The following is an 18,004-nucleotide window of genomic DNA, read 5'->3' as shown; positions in this document are numbered from 1 at the left end:
TTATGTTAAACTTTGTTGTCAAAATTAAGCATAACGTTTAAATTTAACGGTATGTTTGAATTACAAAATGCAGGCCTCCTGATGGCTGACTCATTGAGGGCCCTGCCTACTGTGGAAATAAGCTCTACAAACAAAAAGGTCTTGGGTAATCTCAATTCAGGTGATATAGGGGCACTGCATTTGTCCATACTGCCTCCAAGCTAAGGAAAAATACGCCAGGTTTCAGCTCCTGAACACTATCCACTGACCACTACTGGAAAATACATGTGGCTATCAGGTGAGGGTAGGATCATTGAAGGCTTGGCTTTGAAGCCCTGCCAAGGTCAAATGGACTGGCAACACTCACTGATGAAAACTGGCTCACACATGAAAATTGGCCACTTGGGCAAAGTATCAGAGAGCAGGTAATACCCATTGGAGCTGTTCCCTGCATATGTCAGTACTTTCAGGAGTGATGGGAAGAATAAGATTGGGATACCATGGTGGTACAGGATATTACATACTCCACCTCCAAGTGGTAGGATATGGGATTATACCCGTCACCTACTGCACCACCAAAATCTTAATCTCAGCTTGCTGGGCTAGCAAGGCCTGGTGCTTCTGTGCAGCAAGGGAGGGTTGAATCCGAGGAAGAGTCATCTCTGTTTGCCTCTCATGGACCTCCTAAGGGCGGCACCAGAATTTGCATTGGTAGAGGATTAGGAGCAGGTCTACTTTCTCAGTTTACATCAGTGCATGGCTCAAGTGACACCAGCAAGCTAGGGGCAAAGAAAATACAATTTGTAAAAGAGAGGCTCATACCTTACCACAAAAATAAAAGTACTAAAAGATTTTGGACCAGATTCATTTTGGGCAGAATAGTTAATCACTGTCCAATATAATGAGAAGTTAAATGAATTAAAACCATGTTGTTGTGCTCGCTGCAGGTGTTCTGAATTAATGCGGACAGGAATAAATTTAATAAAACATAAGTTCTTCAAGTACTTGTCAAAATCAAAGTCACTCAGTCAGTTCCAGTTGCAACATTGATTTCCATTCCGAACTTTGTAATCCCTGTTGAAAGATTGCTGAAATGTTGACTCTGTGTAAGTGCAATGAAAAAAAACTCTGTTTTATTAATGTGCATTGACTAAAAAGAAGGTACCCAGAAAATGTAATAATTCACCTTATGTAAGTTCAATTGAATTCAAAGCTTTCCCATTGACTCAGCTGACAAAGGGACTGATCAGTTTGGAAAATCCTAATTTGTGCTGTTAGCTGATCACAACTGGGTGGCACAATCTGCCTCATTGTTCTGACTTCTGGGGCTCGATATTACCAGGGCGGCAGGTTCGCGGTGGGGGGGGGGGCGATTGGGTGCGTGGGTAACGCGCCCGGTGAAATCAGTCTGCCCCGCGCGCAATCGCAGGCTGATTGGATCCACTTACCTGGTCTTCCGGGTTCCCCGCTGCTGAGCTGTGCGTCGGGCGGACTGCACATGCACAGTAAGATCTGTCAGCTGGAGGAGCTCTATTTAAAGGGGCAGTCCTCCACTGACTGATGCTGCAAGAAATAGGAAAAATTACAGCATGGAGCAGCCCACGGGGAAGGCTGCTCCCAGGTTTAATGATGCCTCACTCCAGGTATCATTGGGTGGGATGAGGAGGAGGGGGAGGACAGAGATCTTCCCCCCGGCGGGCGGGAGGAAGCGGCCTGCCTCTGCCACCAAGAAGGCCTGGCTCAAGGTGGCAGAGGAGGTCACCTGCACCACCAACATATCGCACACCTGCATACAGTGCAGGAGGCGCTGCAATGACCTCAGTAGGTCAGCCAAAGTGAGTACACTTACTCATTCCCCGACACTCCGTCTGCCACATCACCGCCCCCACATCACCCCTCACACCCACTCAAACCTCATCCTCATCTTACCTGCACTTACTCACCTCGCCAGTACTCATCCTGCCACTACCACTCAACCCAATCCTCATACAATCTCATGGATCTATCTCATACTCACCCTCTCATGCACCTCTTTCACAGTCAGCCTCACTCAACCTGCCACTACCTGTGCTGCAGCCACAGGGCATACATCACATATGTGCAGTAGGCAGCATAAGGCAAACGTGTCATGAGCATGAAGGGGATGCACAAGGGTGTTTGAGGGTTTGTCATGGTTTTTACTTATATTTAATTTCTGAACAACTCAAATCACATATTATATTGGCACCACTACAGCCACGTCTTTGCGAATCTTGTCTGGTTTGTGCAATAATGCCCTTTCCTGAGGATGACAATGAAGATCCACAACTGATGCCACCCATTGTGTCACTGCAGAGTGGGTGTAGGTGTATTTGCAGGGCTGTTTTGTGCAGACGACTGAGAGACGTCGGCGATGTCCCCGGTGGCTCCCTGGAAGGATGCGGAGGAGAAGTTGTTGAGGGCAGTGGTGACGTTGACAGCGACAGGTAAGAAGATGGTGCTCGGGCCGGCCGGGAGCAGCTCGGCATGAAGGAGGCTGCAGATGTCCACGACTACATGTCGAGTGACTCTGAGCCTCCGTGTGCACTGCTGCTCAGAGAGGTTCAGGAAGCTGAGCCTCGGTCTGTGGACCCTGTGGCGAGGGTAGTGCCCTCTGCGACGCATCTCTCTCTGCAGTTGCCCTCCCTCCTGCTGTGCAGGTGGATGTGTCACAGCACTGTGTTGTGGAGCTCCACGTGTCAGAGGTGGACGGCGTGGCCAGCGAGGCTGGTGATGCTGTTCACCCTCCGAGGAGGTCATGACTGCAGCTACGGCAGCCCCCATCCAGAAAATGTACATCTGAGGGAGTCCGCAAGGTAGGCACATGTGTCTGGACACTGGGGTAAGTGTGCAAGTTGGTGAATTTTATTGTTAGGAGGAGGGTGGTGAAGGCCAAACTTTGTCCAAAGTGACAGAGTGGCCTCCTGCAATGAGTGAGGGTCTCCCCACCCCCCCCCACCCCCGACCTGTCAAATGAACCTTTACAGCTGCCCCAGGCTGATGGCTGCAACACGTCCATTTGAACTGGGAGTGTTTCCCCCAGTACGGGAAACAGTCCCAGTTGTTTGCAAAATCCCACCCCATGTAAAATATCTCCTTAATCAGGTCTCTAAACGACCTGAAATACCTAAATAAATACTTTTAAGTGGCACTCCGCCGGCTTTAATTGCCTGCGGGAGTCCCACATGCAGGGGCTGCGCGTGCACATCAGCGCATCTGTGGGAAACCCGGAATTGGGCGAGTTGGAGCCTGGATCCCGACCCACCCCGGGAATCCCCAATTTTCGGAGCCCCCCCCGCCAGGAACGCACCCGATAGCGGGTGCTAATATCGAGCCCCGATTGCTGCCCAGTGACCCCTGCTGGAAAGTCCGCAAGCTGGGTGAGGACAGGACTGGGTTCAGCTGTGATACCTTCCGCAGCCAAATAGCCTGCCAGAGGAATTCTGGTGGGGTGCCCTTTGCATCTGCCCCTGGCCTCTGCCTCTGACCCAGTCAATACTGCCTTAGCCTGTGCAGTTCATCGATTGAGTACAGAGGTTGGTAAAGACAAAGAGTGAACCTCTAAAGGAGTGAATTGCTAACAGTGAGGACTTTCAACTGGGAATTTGGTGAGTGTGGAAATTAGTGCAGAGGTGGAAGGAGGTGCTAAGCGATTTAAACCGAGGGACTATAAACTAATCTATCAACTTTTAAAACTTAAATAAAAAAATACATAAAATTTTAAAAAAGACTAAGTAATAACCAATTATTTTGAAATCAAACTAAATCCATTTACTAAATATAATTTAGATCTCAAGTGATTCCATTAGTCTGAGAAATAAACTATCGATTAAATAAAAATTGGAAATAGCAGTACAGGCTGTGTGTCGGGACTGTAATATGTGGGAGTTTGTGGACAGAGAGACTGTCCCAGATTGCCACATCTGCAGTAAATGTCTCTGGCTTGAGACACTTCATTTCAGAGTCTTTGAGCTGGAGTACGAGTTAGAGACACTCCGACACATAAGGGAGGAAGAGGTAGAGAAAGAGGTCCCACAGACTCTTGTTCTATCCAACAGGTATGAGGTACTTGATACCTGTGAGGATAAAGATGAAGGCTGCATGGAGGATGCCCAGAATGCTAACCATGGCACCATGGTGCATGAGGTAATCTAAGGGGAGAGGGAGGAGGATCAGAATAGAAAGGATGTAATCATAGGGGATTCTGTAATCAGGAGGATACATAGCGTTCTCTGCAGTCGCGACCGAGAGTTAAGGAAGGTATGTTGCCTATCTGGTGCAAGGGTGAAGGACATCTCAGAGCAACTGGAGAGGAACTTGGAAAGGGAGGGGGAAGATCCACTTGTCATGGTCCATGTCGGCACCAATGATATAAGGAAGAACAAGGAGGAGGTCCTGCTAAGGAAGTATCAGAAGCTAGGAACTAAATTAAAAAGCAGGACCTCAAGGGTAGTAATCTCAGGTTTACTACCTGATCCATGTGCTATTTGGCATAGGGATAGGCAGATTAGAAAAGTTAATGCATGGCTGAAAGAGTGGTATAGGAAGGAGGAGTTCCATTTCATGGGACACTGGTACCAGTACTGGGACAGGAAGGAACTATACCGTTGGGACTAGTTCCACCTAAACCGAATGGAACCAGAATCCTGGTGGAAAGTATAAATAGGGCGGTGCATAAGGCTTTAAACTAGCAAGATGGGGGGAGGGATCTGGTCGCAATAACAAAAGCGTAAAGATAAAAGAAACAGGAGATGAGTACAGAGGCCAGACCAGGGTAAGGAATAAAGATAACATAAACGGCCAAATATAGCTATAAAACAGAAGTAAAAAAGGACTGTTTAAAAAAAAAAATAAAACGAACAACTATTAAAGATGAATTAAACTGCCTGTACAGCAATGAACACAGCGTCCGAAATAAAACAGGGGAACTGGAGGCAGTAATCGTAGTGAAGAACCAGATGTAGTAGGAATAACTGGAACATGACTACATAAAGAACAGGACTGGCAACTAAATATTGCAGATTATAACATAATCAGAAAGGATAGGGAAGGAAGAAGAGGGGGATGGAGTAGCTGTACTTTTTTTTAATTCATTCATGGGATGTGGGCGTCACTGGCAAGGCCAGCATTTATTGCCCATCCCTAATTGCCCTTGAGAAGGTGGTGGTGAGCTGCCTTCTTGAACTGCTGCAGTCCGTGTGGTGAAGGTTCTCCCACAGTGCTGTTAGGTAGGGAGTTCCAGGATTTTGACTCAGCGATGATGAAGGAACTGCGATATATTTCCAAGTTGGGATGGTGTGTGACTTGGAGGGGAACGTGCAGGTGGTGGTGTTCCCATGTGCCTTCTGCCCTTGTCCTTCTAGGTGGTAGAGGTCGCGGGTTTGGGAGGTGCTGTCAAAGAAGCCTTGGGGAGTTGCTGCAGTACATCCTGTGGATGGTACAAACTGCAGCCACAGTGCGCCGGTGGTGAAGGGAGTGAATGTTTAGGGTGGTGGATGGGGTGCCAATCAAGAGGGCTGCTTTGTCCTGGATGGTGTCGAGCTTCTGGAGTGTTGTTGGAGCTGCACTCATCCAAGCAAGTGGAGAGTATTCCATCACACTCCTGACTTGTGCCTTGTAGATGGTGGAAAGGCTTTGGGGTGTCAGGAGGTGAGTCACTCGCCGCAGAATACCCAGCCTCTGACCTACTCTTGTAGCCACGGTATTTATATGGCTGATCCAGTTAAGTTTCTGGTCAATGGTGACCCCCAGGATGTTGATGGTGGGGGATTCGGCGATGGTAATGCCGTTGAATGTCAAGGGGAGGTGGTTAGACTCTCTCTTGTTGGAGATGGTCATTGCCTGGCACTTGTCTGGTGCGAATGTTACTTGCCACTTATGAGCCCAAGCCTGGATGTTGCTTCATGTGGGCACGGACTGCTTCATTATCTGAGGGGTTGCGAATGGAATTGAACACTGTGTAATCATCAGCGAACATCCCCATTTCTGACCTTATGATGGAGAGAAGGTCATTGATGAATCAGCTGAAGATGGTTGGGCCTAGGACACTGCCCTGAGGAACTCCTGCAGCGATGTCCTGTTGCTGAGATGATTGCCGTCCAACAACCACGACCCATCTTCCTTTATGCTAGGTATGACTCCAGCCGCTGAAGAGTTTTCCCCCTGGTTCCCATTGACTTCCATTTTACTAGGGCTCCTTGGTGCCACACTCGGTCAAATGCTGCCTTGATGTCAAGGGTAGTCACTCTCACCTCACCTCTGGAATTCAGCTCTTTTGTCCATGTTTGGACCAAGGCTGTAATGAGGTCTGGAGCCAAGTGGTCCTGGCGGAACCCAAACTGAGCATCGGTGAGTAAGTGCCGCTTGATAGCACTGTCAATGATACTTTCCATCACTTTGCCGGTGATTGAGAGTGGACTGATGGGGCGGTAATTGGCCGGATTGGATTTGTCATGCTTTTTGTGGACAGGACATACCTGGGCAATTTTCCACATTGTCGGGTAGATGCCACTGTTGTAGCTGTACTAGAACAGTTTGGCTAGAGGCGCGGCTAGTTCTGGAGCACAAGTCTTCAGCACTACAGCAGGGATGTTGTCGGGGCCCATAGCCTTTGCTGTAGCCAGTGCACTCATCCGTTTCTTGATATTATATGGATTGAATTGAATTGGCTGAAGACTGGCTTCTGTGATGGTGGGGATATTGGGAGGAGGCCGAGATGGATCATCCACTCGGCACTTCAGGCTGAAGATGGTTGCAAACGCTTCAGCCTTGTCTTTTGCACTCACGTGCTGGACTCCTCCATCATTGAGGATGGGGATGTTTGCAGAGCCTCCTCCTCCCGTTAGTTGTTTAATTGTCCACCACCATTCACGACTGGATGTGGCAGGACTGCAAAGCTTTGATCTGATCCATTGGTTGTGGAATCACTTAGCTCTGTCTATAGCATGTTGCTCCACATGGATTGAAGTAAAAGATAAAAGAAAGGATCGATCATGCTAACAGGGGTATACTATAGACTACCTAATAGTGAAAAGAGGTGGAGGAAGAAATATGTCAGCAAATATGTGAAATGAGTAAAGGACATAGAATAATAATCATGGGAGATTTTAACTATCCCCAAATAAACTGGCAAGAAAAGGTAGGTAAAGGGGTACAGGGAATGGAGTTTTTACAAAGTGTGCAGGACTCCTTTCTTACCCAGTATGTAAAAAGCCTAACAGGAGAAGAAACACTGCTGGATCTAGTACTGGGAAATGAACCAGAACAGATAAGGGAAGTAAGCGTAGGGGAACATCTCGGCAATAGCAATCACAACATAATAAGGTTTAAGATAAAGATTGAGAAGGGCATAAGTAAGACAAAGACCAAAGTAATAAATTGGAAAAAAGCTGATTTTCAGTGGATGAGAATGGAACGAGGGAAAATAAATGGGAAAAATTTACTGATAAAGAAAGAAATAGAACAACAGTGGAAAACATTTAAAATGGTGATCAGTAGCATCCAGGAGAAATATATCCCACTAAAAAGCGAGAACAGGCTAGCTATTAATGATACACCATGGATGAATAAAGAAATAAGGGCAAAATTGAAACTAAAGAAAAAGGCATACACTAAATGCATAGACAACAAAGGAGAGGATGACAAAAAGGAATACAAAAAGGTTAGGAAATAAGTTTTAAAAAAGCAATTATGAAGGCAAGAGAAACCACAAAATTAAATTATCAATGAATATAAAAAGAAATAGTAAAGTATTCTACAGACAAATAAATAATAAAAGAAAAATCAGGATAGGGATAGGCCCACTAAGAGATACACATGATAAACTCATAGGTAATGCTAGTGAAATGGCAGAAATATTAAATAATTACTTTGCCTCAGTATTTTCCAGGGAGAGCAACATGGTGGACATGACATTAGAAAAAGAGATCAAAAAGATATGAAGACATTTAAGATAGATAGGGGGGAGATAATTGATAAACTAGTCAAACTCAGAGAGGATAAAACCCCTGATTGCATCCGTGCATATTAAAAGAAGTGAGGGAAGAGATAGCAGAGGCATTATTGCATATATATAAAAATTCATTACAAAAAGGAATAGTGCCAGAGGACTGGTGGTCAGCTAATGTGATTCCTATATTTAAAAAGGGAGATAGAACCAGTACAGAGAACTGTAGACCAATTAGCTTAATATCAGTGGTAGGAAAGATAATGGAATTCTTACTCAAAGATGTAACAGAAAAACATCTAGAAACTGAAAATAAAATAAAGAATAATCAGCACGGATTTCAAAAGGGAAGGTCATGCTTGACCAACCTTTTGAATTCTTTGAAGAAGTAACACAAATGGTAGACAAGGCTAATGTAGTAGATGTAATATATTTGGATTTTCTAAAGGCCTTCGATAAGGTACCGCGTGGTAGACTCATGACTAAGGTGGAGTCAGGGGACAAGTAGCACAATGGATAGCAAGCTGGCTACAAAACAGAAAACACAGAGTAGCGGCTAATAGTAGTTACTCAGGCTGGCAAAAGATGGGAATTGGTGTTCCACAAGGATCGGTGCTGGGACCACTGTTGTTCACCATTTACATAAACAATTTGGATTCAGAAATACAATTTCAAAATTTGCGGATGACACCAAATTGGGGGGTATAGTTAATACCGAGGATGACTGCGACAAAATACAGGAAGACATCAATAAACTTGCAGAATGGGCATGTAATTGGCAAAAGAATTTCAATATAGATAAGTGTGAGGTGGTACATTTTGGTAGGAAGAATAAGGGGGCCACATACTGCTTGGATAATAAGTGTCTAAATGGGGTACAGGAGCAGAGGGATCTGGGAGTACAGATACACACATCACTAAAAGTAGCGACGCAAGTTAATAAGGCCATTAAAAAAAAAGCAAACCAAGCACTGGGGTTCATTTCTCGAGGGATAGAATTGAAAAGCAGAGCAGTTACGTTAAAGTTATATAGAATCTTGGTTAGATCATACTTGGAGTACTGTGAACAGTTTTCGTCTCCATATTATAAAGAGGATATAGAGGCACTTGCGAAGGTGCAAAAAAAGATTTACTAGGATGATACCAGAACTGAGAGGTTATACCTATCCGGAAAGATTGAGCAGGCCGGGGCTCTTTTCTTTTTACGCAAGATAAGGACTCATGGGGTTGGGGATAATATATTAGCATGGATAGAGGATTGGTTAATGGACAGAAAATAGAGAGTAGGGATAAATGGGTCATTCCCATAAATGGGATCCTTCCCTTAATTAGGCATTGAATATAAGAGCAGGGAGGTATGCTAGAACTGTATAAAACATTGGTTAGGCCACAGCTTGAGAAATGCATACAGTTCTGGTCACCACATTACAGGAAAGATGTGATTGCATAGAGAGGGTAAAGAGGAGATTTACAAGGATGTTGCCAGGGCTGGAGAATTTTAGCTATGAGAAAAGATTGGGTAGGCTTGGGATGTTTTCTTTGGAACAAAGGAGGCTGAGGGGAGATTTAATTGAGGTATATAAAATTATCACGGGACTATATAGTGTGGATAGGGAGGACCTGTTTCCCTTAGCAGAGGTCAGTGACCAGGGGGCATAGATTTAAAGTAATTGGTAGAAGGATTAGGGGGGAGCTGAGGAGAAATTTTTTCAACCAGAGGATGGTGAGGGTCTGGAGCTCACTGCCTGAAAGGGTGGTAGAGGCAGAAACCCTCAACTCATTTAAAAAGTACTTGGATGTGCACTTGAAGTGCCGTAACCTACGGGGCTATGGACCAAGAGCTGGAAAGTGGAATTAAGCTGGATAGCTCTTTTTCAGCCGGCACGGATGCGATGGGCCAAATGGCTTCCTTGTGTGCCGTGACCTTCTATGATTCTCAGGTTGGCAGGCTGTAACTAGTGGGGTGCCGCAAGGATCAGTGCTTGGGCCTCAGCTATTTATGACTTAGATGAAGGGACTGAATGTAATATATCCAAGTTTGCTGACGATACAAACCTAGGTGGGAAAGTAAGTTGTGAGGAGGACACACAGAGTCTGTAAAGGGATATAGACAGGTTAAGTGAGTGGGCAAAAAGTTGGCAGATGGAGTTTAATGTGAGGAAATGAGGTTATTCACTTTGGTAGGAAGAATAGAAAAACAAAATATTTTTAAATGGTGAGAAACTATTCAGAGGGATTTGGGTATCGTTGTACACGAAACACAGAAAGTTAACATGCAAGTACAGCAAGCAATTAGGAAGACAAATAGTATGTTGGCCTTTATTGCAGGGGATTGGAGTACAAGAGTAAGGAAGTCATGCTGCAATTAGAACCATAGAAAAGATGCAGCACAGAAGAGGGCCATTCGGCGCATCGTGTCCGCGCCGGCTCGAAGAACAACCAGGTGCCCATTCTAATCCCACCTTCCAGCACCTGGTCCGTAGCCCTGCAGCTTACAGCACTTTAGGTGCAGGTCCAGATACTTTTTAAAAGAGTTGAGGGTCCCTGCCTCTACCACCAATTTGGGCAGGGAATTCCATACACCCACCACCCTCTGGGTAAAAAAGTTTTTCCTCATGTCCCCTCTAATCCTTCTGCCAATCAGCTTAAATCTATGTCCTCTAGTTCTTGAACTCTCCGCTAGGGGAAACAGGTACTTTCTGTCTACTCTATCTGGGCCCCTCATAATTTGTACACCTCAATCAAGTCACTCCTCAGCCTCCTCTGCTCCAAGGAAAACAACCCCAGCCTATCCTATCTCTCCTCGTAGCTGCAATTTTCAAGCTCTGGCAACATTCTTGTAAATCTTCTCTGCACTCTCTCCAGAGCAATTACGTACTTCCTGTAATGTGGTGACCAGAACTGCACATAATACTCCAGCTGTGGCCTTACCAGCGTTTTATACAGTTCCATCATTACATCCCTGCTTTTGTATTCTATACCTTGGCTAATAACGGAGAACATTCCGTATGCCTTCTTCACAACCTTATTTACCTGTACTGCCACCTTCAGGGACCTCACATGCACTCCAAGGTCTCTCACTTCCTCTACCCCTCTCAATACATTCCGGTTTACTGCATATTCCCTTTTACTGTTTGCCCTCCCTAAGTGCATTACCTCACACTTCTCCGGGTTGAACTCCATTTGCCACTTTTCCGCCCACTCCACCAACCCATTGATATCTTCTTGGAGTCTACAGCTATCCTCTTCACTATCAACTGCACGGCCAATTTTTGTGTCGTCTGCAAATTTGCCAATCATGCCCCCTACATTCAAGTCCAAATCATTCATATATACCACAAACAGCAAGGGACCCAACACTGAGCCCTATAGGGCTTTAATGAGACCACACCTGGAGTACTGTGTACAGTTTGGGTCTCTTTACCTAGGGAAGGATATACTTGCTTCAGAGGCGGTGCAACAAAGATTCCTGGGATGAGAGGGTTGTCCTGTGAGGAGAGGTTGAGTAGAATGGGCCTATACTCTCCGGAGTTTAGAAGAATGAGAGGTGATCACATTGAAAGATAAAAGATTCTGAGAGGGTTTGACAGTGTAGATGCGGTGAGGCTGTTTCCCCTGGTTGGAGAGTCTAGAACTAGGGGGCATAGCTTTCGGACTGAAATGAGGAGAAATTTCTTTACTCAGAGGGTTGTGAATCTTTGGAATTCACTACCCCAGAGGGCTGTGGAGGCTCAGTCGTTGAGTATATTCAAGATTGAGATGGATTGATTTTTGGACTCTAGGGGAATCAAGGGATATGGGGATTGGGCGGGAAAGTGGCGTTGAGGTCGAAGATCAACCATGATCTAATTGAATGGCGGAGCAGTCTCGAGGGGCCGTATGGCCTACTCCTGCTCCTATTTCTTATGTTCTTATGGTTAGAAAAGATAAGACTGAGGGGTGACCTAATGGAGGTCTTTAAGATTATAAAAGGGTTTGATAGGGTGGATGCGGACAAGATATTTCCACTTGCGAAGGAGATCAGAACTAGGGGCCATAAATATAGTCACTAATAAATCCAATAGGGAATTCAGGAGAAACTTCTTTACCCAGAGAGTGGTTAGAATGTGGAACTCGCTACCACGAGTAATTGAGGCAAATAGCATAGATGCATTTAAGGGAAAGCTAGATAAACACATGAGGGAGAAAGGAATAGAAGGATATGCTGATATGGTTAGATGAAGTGGGGACGGAGGAGGCTCATGTGGAGCATAAACACCGGCATGGATCTGTTGGGCCGAATGACCTGTTTCTGTGCTGTACATTCTATGTAATTCTATGTACAGATTAAAGCAATCCTTTAAATTTTAAAACGCCCCCCTGCTGCCATAACAACCCTAGAGTGCACAGGCACAAAGCTTTCCTGCTACTAGATACATCCAAACCATCACAGGGACAATTGGCCACATATAACAAACAGATGACAAATGCCATGTTTGCAAGAGCCAACATCATCACTTTCCCTGTAGAAAGGAGGCATTAGTTGGACAGGGTGTTGAGCTTTCACCAGGTGACAGGGTTCCCTCAAGACCATGACAGTGAAGAAAGCGTCCGGGTTTCTTTATATTAATCCCGTGGGCTTACATGAACAGAAAAGATTTGCACTCAAGTAATGTTCAGGTAGAATCTGACAACAGAAACACAGCCCCACAATCCTGTACTTCAAACCTCCGCTCTCACCCTCCTTTGTGCCAGAACTTCTTGTTAACTAAAAAGTTTTTCTGCTTCCTTAAGGTGCCTTCCTTCAACTTTCCCTGAAGTATACGGAAGATTACAACTCAGTCCCTCCAACAGTCACTTTCAATACCATTCCATTTCATCCTAATGGTGAGTAACTACAAAGATTCTCATAAAGGATGGGTTTAGCTGGGAACAACGCATTCTCAGCAAGAACAGTTCAGGCTGTGTTGATGAACTCTTTCAAAAAAGAACTGGATAGATATCTGTTTGGGAATAGGATTGGAAGGTACAGAGGTAGATGAAAACTGATGGATCCTGTGTTGCTGCAAGGAGGAGACAGCATTGTCTGTGGGGAGCAGTAGGCTTTGTGGGGATGCAATGATAGATGATTGGGAAGTATTTATACAGAACATACAGAGAGATTAAATGGGTGCAGTAGAGTCCATGAGTGGGTAAATTGTACATGGGCGTATGGAAGAAATGGGTTTGATTACCAGATGGCCTGTTCTTGTTCTGTGCTTTCTTAAGTCCTTCTTATTCAGATAAAAATCAGTCATCAGTTACTTGATAATTCAATCTGCTTATTTTTTTTCTTATCCTTTGCTCACAGTGGACACAATCACAGGCAAACCATGTATAGACTTTCTTGATAATCCCAGGAAATGGGAAGGAAGCTTTTCCTTGACAACTGTCCTGCTTACCATTCAGGTAAGAGGACATTTATACAAAAGTTTACAAAGGGGATTTGTTAGCTCCCTGACAACTCAGTTGGTAAACATGGTTGGTGGAATTGAGCCATATGGACCAGAAAGGTCCCAATTTCCATTCCTGCTCTGTACTGATTATCTGATCTCAGCCAGACTATTAGTGCCACAATTTAGCCCCAGTTCCCTGTAATAGGGAGCGGAAATTTGCTGGGGTTTCTGCTTCTGATTATTATCTAACTTCTGGACGTGCATGTATGTGGATGTCCATTGAGGACGGGATTGGGCGTGCCTGTGATGCTCTCTCAGTCAAATAGCCTACAGATGTTCACTGATCAGGCTTGCATGTAAAGAATCTCCGCTTGGATGAGGTATTGGAGGACAACTGTTTTCTTCCCCTTTTTGCTAATTCCCACCCTTACGTAACTGAAGGCATTGACTTCTCGCTGGAGTATGGTCTACGGTGTCGATTGCCTCCAGGGTACCTTTGCTCAAGTAGGCATTCTTCATGTATGAGCTTAGATTGTGAGAATCAGCAGGCTATTTGACTGTGGGGACTGAGCCCGATCCTTTCCTCATCCAATGTCCACACAAGCACACCTATAGCATGGGTTGCCAGATTGGTATTGGGAGCAGGAAACCTGATTTTCAACAAGTGGGGGCATGACAGCTGAGCCCATCTGAAGCTCACACACACGCATTTCACAGCTGGGAGTTATTGAAAGTGATCAGAAGCAGGGGCCTTGGCTCATTTTCCCATCCCTCTACTTCAGGGGCACTGAGGCTAATTATAGCAGCCAGCTGCTGCTCTGGCTGAGATCAGCTAACTTAGACTAGAGACCAAAGTACTGTGCGGTTGGTACCAGACATACCCATTAACACATTATGTCTTTCCTATTCAGGCAAAATCAATTAACTAACTGTCAGTTACACACACCTTTAAGGATTGTTCTTGTGATCTGGACTGATGCTCGGTACCTTTACATCAGTAGTATGCCATTGTCCAAAGCTGCCAGTGCGCAATAATATAAATGAGTTGAACTCTGAGCATCCAGCAGTGCCTGGGACCACATAGTATCATAGAATGTTACGGCCACAGAAGGAGGCCATTCGGCCCATCGTTTCCATGCCGGACAAAGAAGAGCTATCCAGCTTAATCCCACTTTCCAGCACTTGGTCCGTAGCCTTGTAGGTCACGGCACTTCAAGTGCTCATCCAAGTACTTTTTAAATGAGTTGAGGGTTTCTGCCTCTACCACCCTCTCAGGAAGTGAATTCCAGACCCCCACCACCCTCTGGGTGAAAAAATTTCTCCTCAGCTCCTGACTAATCCTTCTACCAATTACTTTAAATCTATGCCTCCTGGCCACTAACCCCTCTGATAAGGTAAATAGGTCCTCCCTATCCGCTCTATCTAGTCCCGTGATAATTGTATATACCTCAATTAAATCTCCCCTCAGCCTCCTGTGTTCCAAAGAAAACAACCCCAGCCTATCCAACCATTTCTCATAGCTAAAATTCTCCAGTCCTGGCAACATCCTCGTAGATCTCCTCTTTACCCTCTCGAGTGCAATCATATCCTTCCTGTATACAGTACTCAAGCTGTGGCCTAACCAGTGTTATATACAGTTCTAACATAACCTCCCTGCTCTTATATTCTATGCCTCATAAATGCCCTTAATAAAAGAAAGTGTTCCATATGCCTTCTTAACCGCCTTATCTATCTGTCCTGTTACCTTCAGGGATCTGTGGACATGCACTCCAAGGTCCCTCTGTTCCTCTGCACCTCTCAGTATCCTCCCATTTATTGTGTATTCCCTTGCCTTGTTTGTCCTCCCAGATGCATTATTTCACATTTCTCTGAATTGAATTCAATTTGCCACTTTTCTGCCTACCTGACCAGTCCATTGTTATCTTCCTGTAGTCTACAGCTTTCCTCCTCACTATCAACCACACGGTCAATTTTTGTATCATCTGCAAACTTCTTGATCAAGCCCCCCACATTCAAATCCAAATCATTAATAAATACCACAAAAAGCAAGAGACCTAGTACTGAGCCTTGCAGGACCCCACCATAAACAGCTTGCCAGTCGCAAAAACACCCGTCAACCGTTAGCCTTTGCTTCCTGCCACTGAGCCAATTTTGGATCCACCTAGTCATTTTCCCTTGGATCCCCTGGGCTTTTACTTTTTTGACCAGTCTGCCATGTGGGACCTTGTCAAAAGCCTTGCTAAAATCCATGTGCACTACATCAAACCCGTTACCCTCATCAACCCTCCTTGTTACCTCCTCAAAAAATTCGATCAAGTTAGTTAGACACGACCTTCCCTTAACAAATCCATGCTGACTGTCCTTGATTAACCCGTGTCTTCCTAAGTGACGATTTATGCTGTCACTCAGAATTGATTCCAATAATTTTCCCACCACTGAGGTTAGACTGACTGGCCTATAATTACTCTGTCTGTCTCATTTTCACCTTTTAAACATTTTTGGAGGTCCTGAGAGCAGAGGCTTGAAGTACAGAATTGTGGGGTTGTGTTTTTTTTGGCCCTCCAGTAGAGACCAGCGACTTATAGCTTCTGCATGTACTGCCATTGCATTTATGATTCTGCCAGTCTAGCCACAGACCTCCATGGGCTGCGGCAAGGTTCACACATGTCAGTCATGAGGAAAGCACTTTCTGAGGCTGTGTGGGTGGATTTACAGCTCAGGCTGTCCATGGCCAGATCCTAACATAACAGACCTGAGCTAAGTGGTGCCAGTGTGTCCTGGTTATCTTCGCCACCGTCTGCACTTTCAGTCAGAGCGAAAACCCCATTCCAGGAAGCTTTTTGCTGTGATCAATGGCAATCGTGTTTAATCATTTATTCGACAGGGCTATCAGAGGCCACCACGTCACATAAAAGAGGCTTTTATACTCTGCCAGTTTTGCGTGGGTCCATGATTCTGCCACTGAGATAAGAGAGCCGAATGTAGCAGCATATATGCCTGGAGCCGCTCATGGATGCCAGTTTTGCAGAATCCAAATTACAACAGCGCCAATATAAAAGCCACTCTGGACAGCAGGTGGCCAGAAGGGAACAGGCTAATGAGAATAGCCTGGAGGAAAAGTGTCAGTGAGAAAATAGGACAAGATGGCTGGTGAAAGATAATTTTCATTTTTTTCTGTTTAAATCAACACTCCTTCTTCCTGACTATGTCCGACAGCATGATAACCCATACACGTTGTGCTTTCTATTAATACAGCTAATTCATTTTTAAAAAATCAAACAATGTCACACTATTTAATCAATAATCCACAAATCATCCATTTCAAGTAAGATGTATGAAACCTAGTTTTCATTGAATATGTTTAACTCTCTCTAAACCTCTGGACCTCAATTTTATGTTTTTTAGGTTTTTGTTGCTGGACTGTTTCAGAAACACCCAACCCCCACCACTTTCCCATTGTTTCTGACACTGCTTCTCCCCAGCATTCTTAGCATGAGTACCACCCACATCCACAATCACCCCTTCAACATCGCCATCTCTTGTGGCTTCTCTGTTCCCAAGGTCTTGTTCACTTACAAGGCTATCTGTGACTACTTCCTCATCTCTCTTACCACCCACATCTTCCTACCTTCCTCCAACTCCACTAACCTCAACATCTGCCTCTGGAAAAAGAACTCTTCCCTGTTCCCTCACTAATTCACTATCGATGCCTTTCCTTTCCTTCCTCCCAACTCGCTTTCCTTTGACCCCCACATGTCATGACACCTCTGCCAGTGTTGTTCTGATAAACAGCTGCTTTGCCATGGCTTCTGATGCCCTCATTCCCACCAAATCGCTCATCACCCCACCACTCCCCTGGTACAGTTCCCATGTTTCCTTCCTTAAGTCTCCACACTCCTGAGCACTCAAATACCCCTCCTGGTCTCCGTGCTATGTGATATTGTTAATTGCTCCCTTTGCTCAGGCACCATTCCTCCTCCTTTCAAAAGCATCATCATCACCGCCCCCCCCCATTTCTCAAATATCCACCCACAATTCTATCCTCCAAGTGCTGTCCCATATCTAACCTTCATTTCCTTTCTAACACCCTTGAACGTGTCACCTCCACCCAGTTCCATGCACATCTCTTCCCAGACTCCCTATTTGTATCCCTCCAGTCTGGCTTCCATTCTGCTTACAGCCCTGGCCAAAGTCACAAATGACATGCTTTGTAACTGTGAGTATGGAGTGTTATCCTTCCTTATCCTTCTTGATCACTGCAGCATTTGATATGGTCCTGCATCATCTTTCCATGGGACTGCTCTCGCACGGTTTCAGACTTACAAACCCGTACGCAGCTAATGCATCTCTGCTAATGGCTTAGTTTCCCATCACATCCCACACACAATAACCTCCAGAATCCCCCTAAAATCAATCCTTGGCGCCCTCATTTTCCTCATCTATATGCTGCCTCTTGACATCATCCGCACGTACGAGTTTAGTTTTGTACATTGGTGACACCCAACTCTACCTCTCCACCATTTCTGTCGACCCAGTGATCACCTGTGTTGTCAAACTGCTCACCCAACATCAGGTTGTGCAGGAATCAAAATTTCCTGCAACATAGAGAAAACTGAAGGTGTATCCTGTCCCACACTAATTCCTGCTC

The 18,004-nt window shown here is 45.2% G+C and overlaps 1 protein-coding gene across 1 annotated transcript in view; it reads left to right on the top strand.

Annotated features, from left to right (window-relative positions):
- The window catches only part of LOC137325020 (ubiquitin-conjugating enzyme E2 U-like), a 76,797-nt gene that overhangs the window by 11,507 nt on the left and 47,286 nt on the right, over positions 1–18,004 (top strand). Inside the window, exons 4-5 of the mRNA XM_067989721.1 lie at positions 12,716–12,808; positions 13,272–13,369. Coding sequence (XP_067845822.1) covers positions 12,716–12,808; positions 13,272–13,369 — 191 coding nt within the window. The remainder of the gene's footprint in view (positions 1–12,715; positions 12,809–13,271; positions 13,370–18,004) is intronic.

This window comes from Heptranchias perlo, chromosome 9, assembly GCF_035084215.1.
Source record: "Heptranchias perlo isolate sHepPer1 chromosome 9, sHepPer1.hap1, whole genome shotgun sequence".
Lineage (NCBI taxonomy): Eukaryota > Metazoa > Chordata > Chondrichthyes > Hexanchiformes > Hexanchidae > Heptranchias > Heptranchias perlo.
The sequence above is the reverse complement of the archived record's forward strand: the minus strand, read 5'-3'. Positions and strand labels throughout refer to the sequence as shown.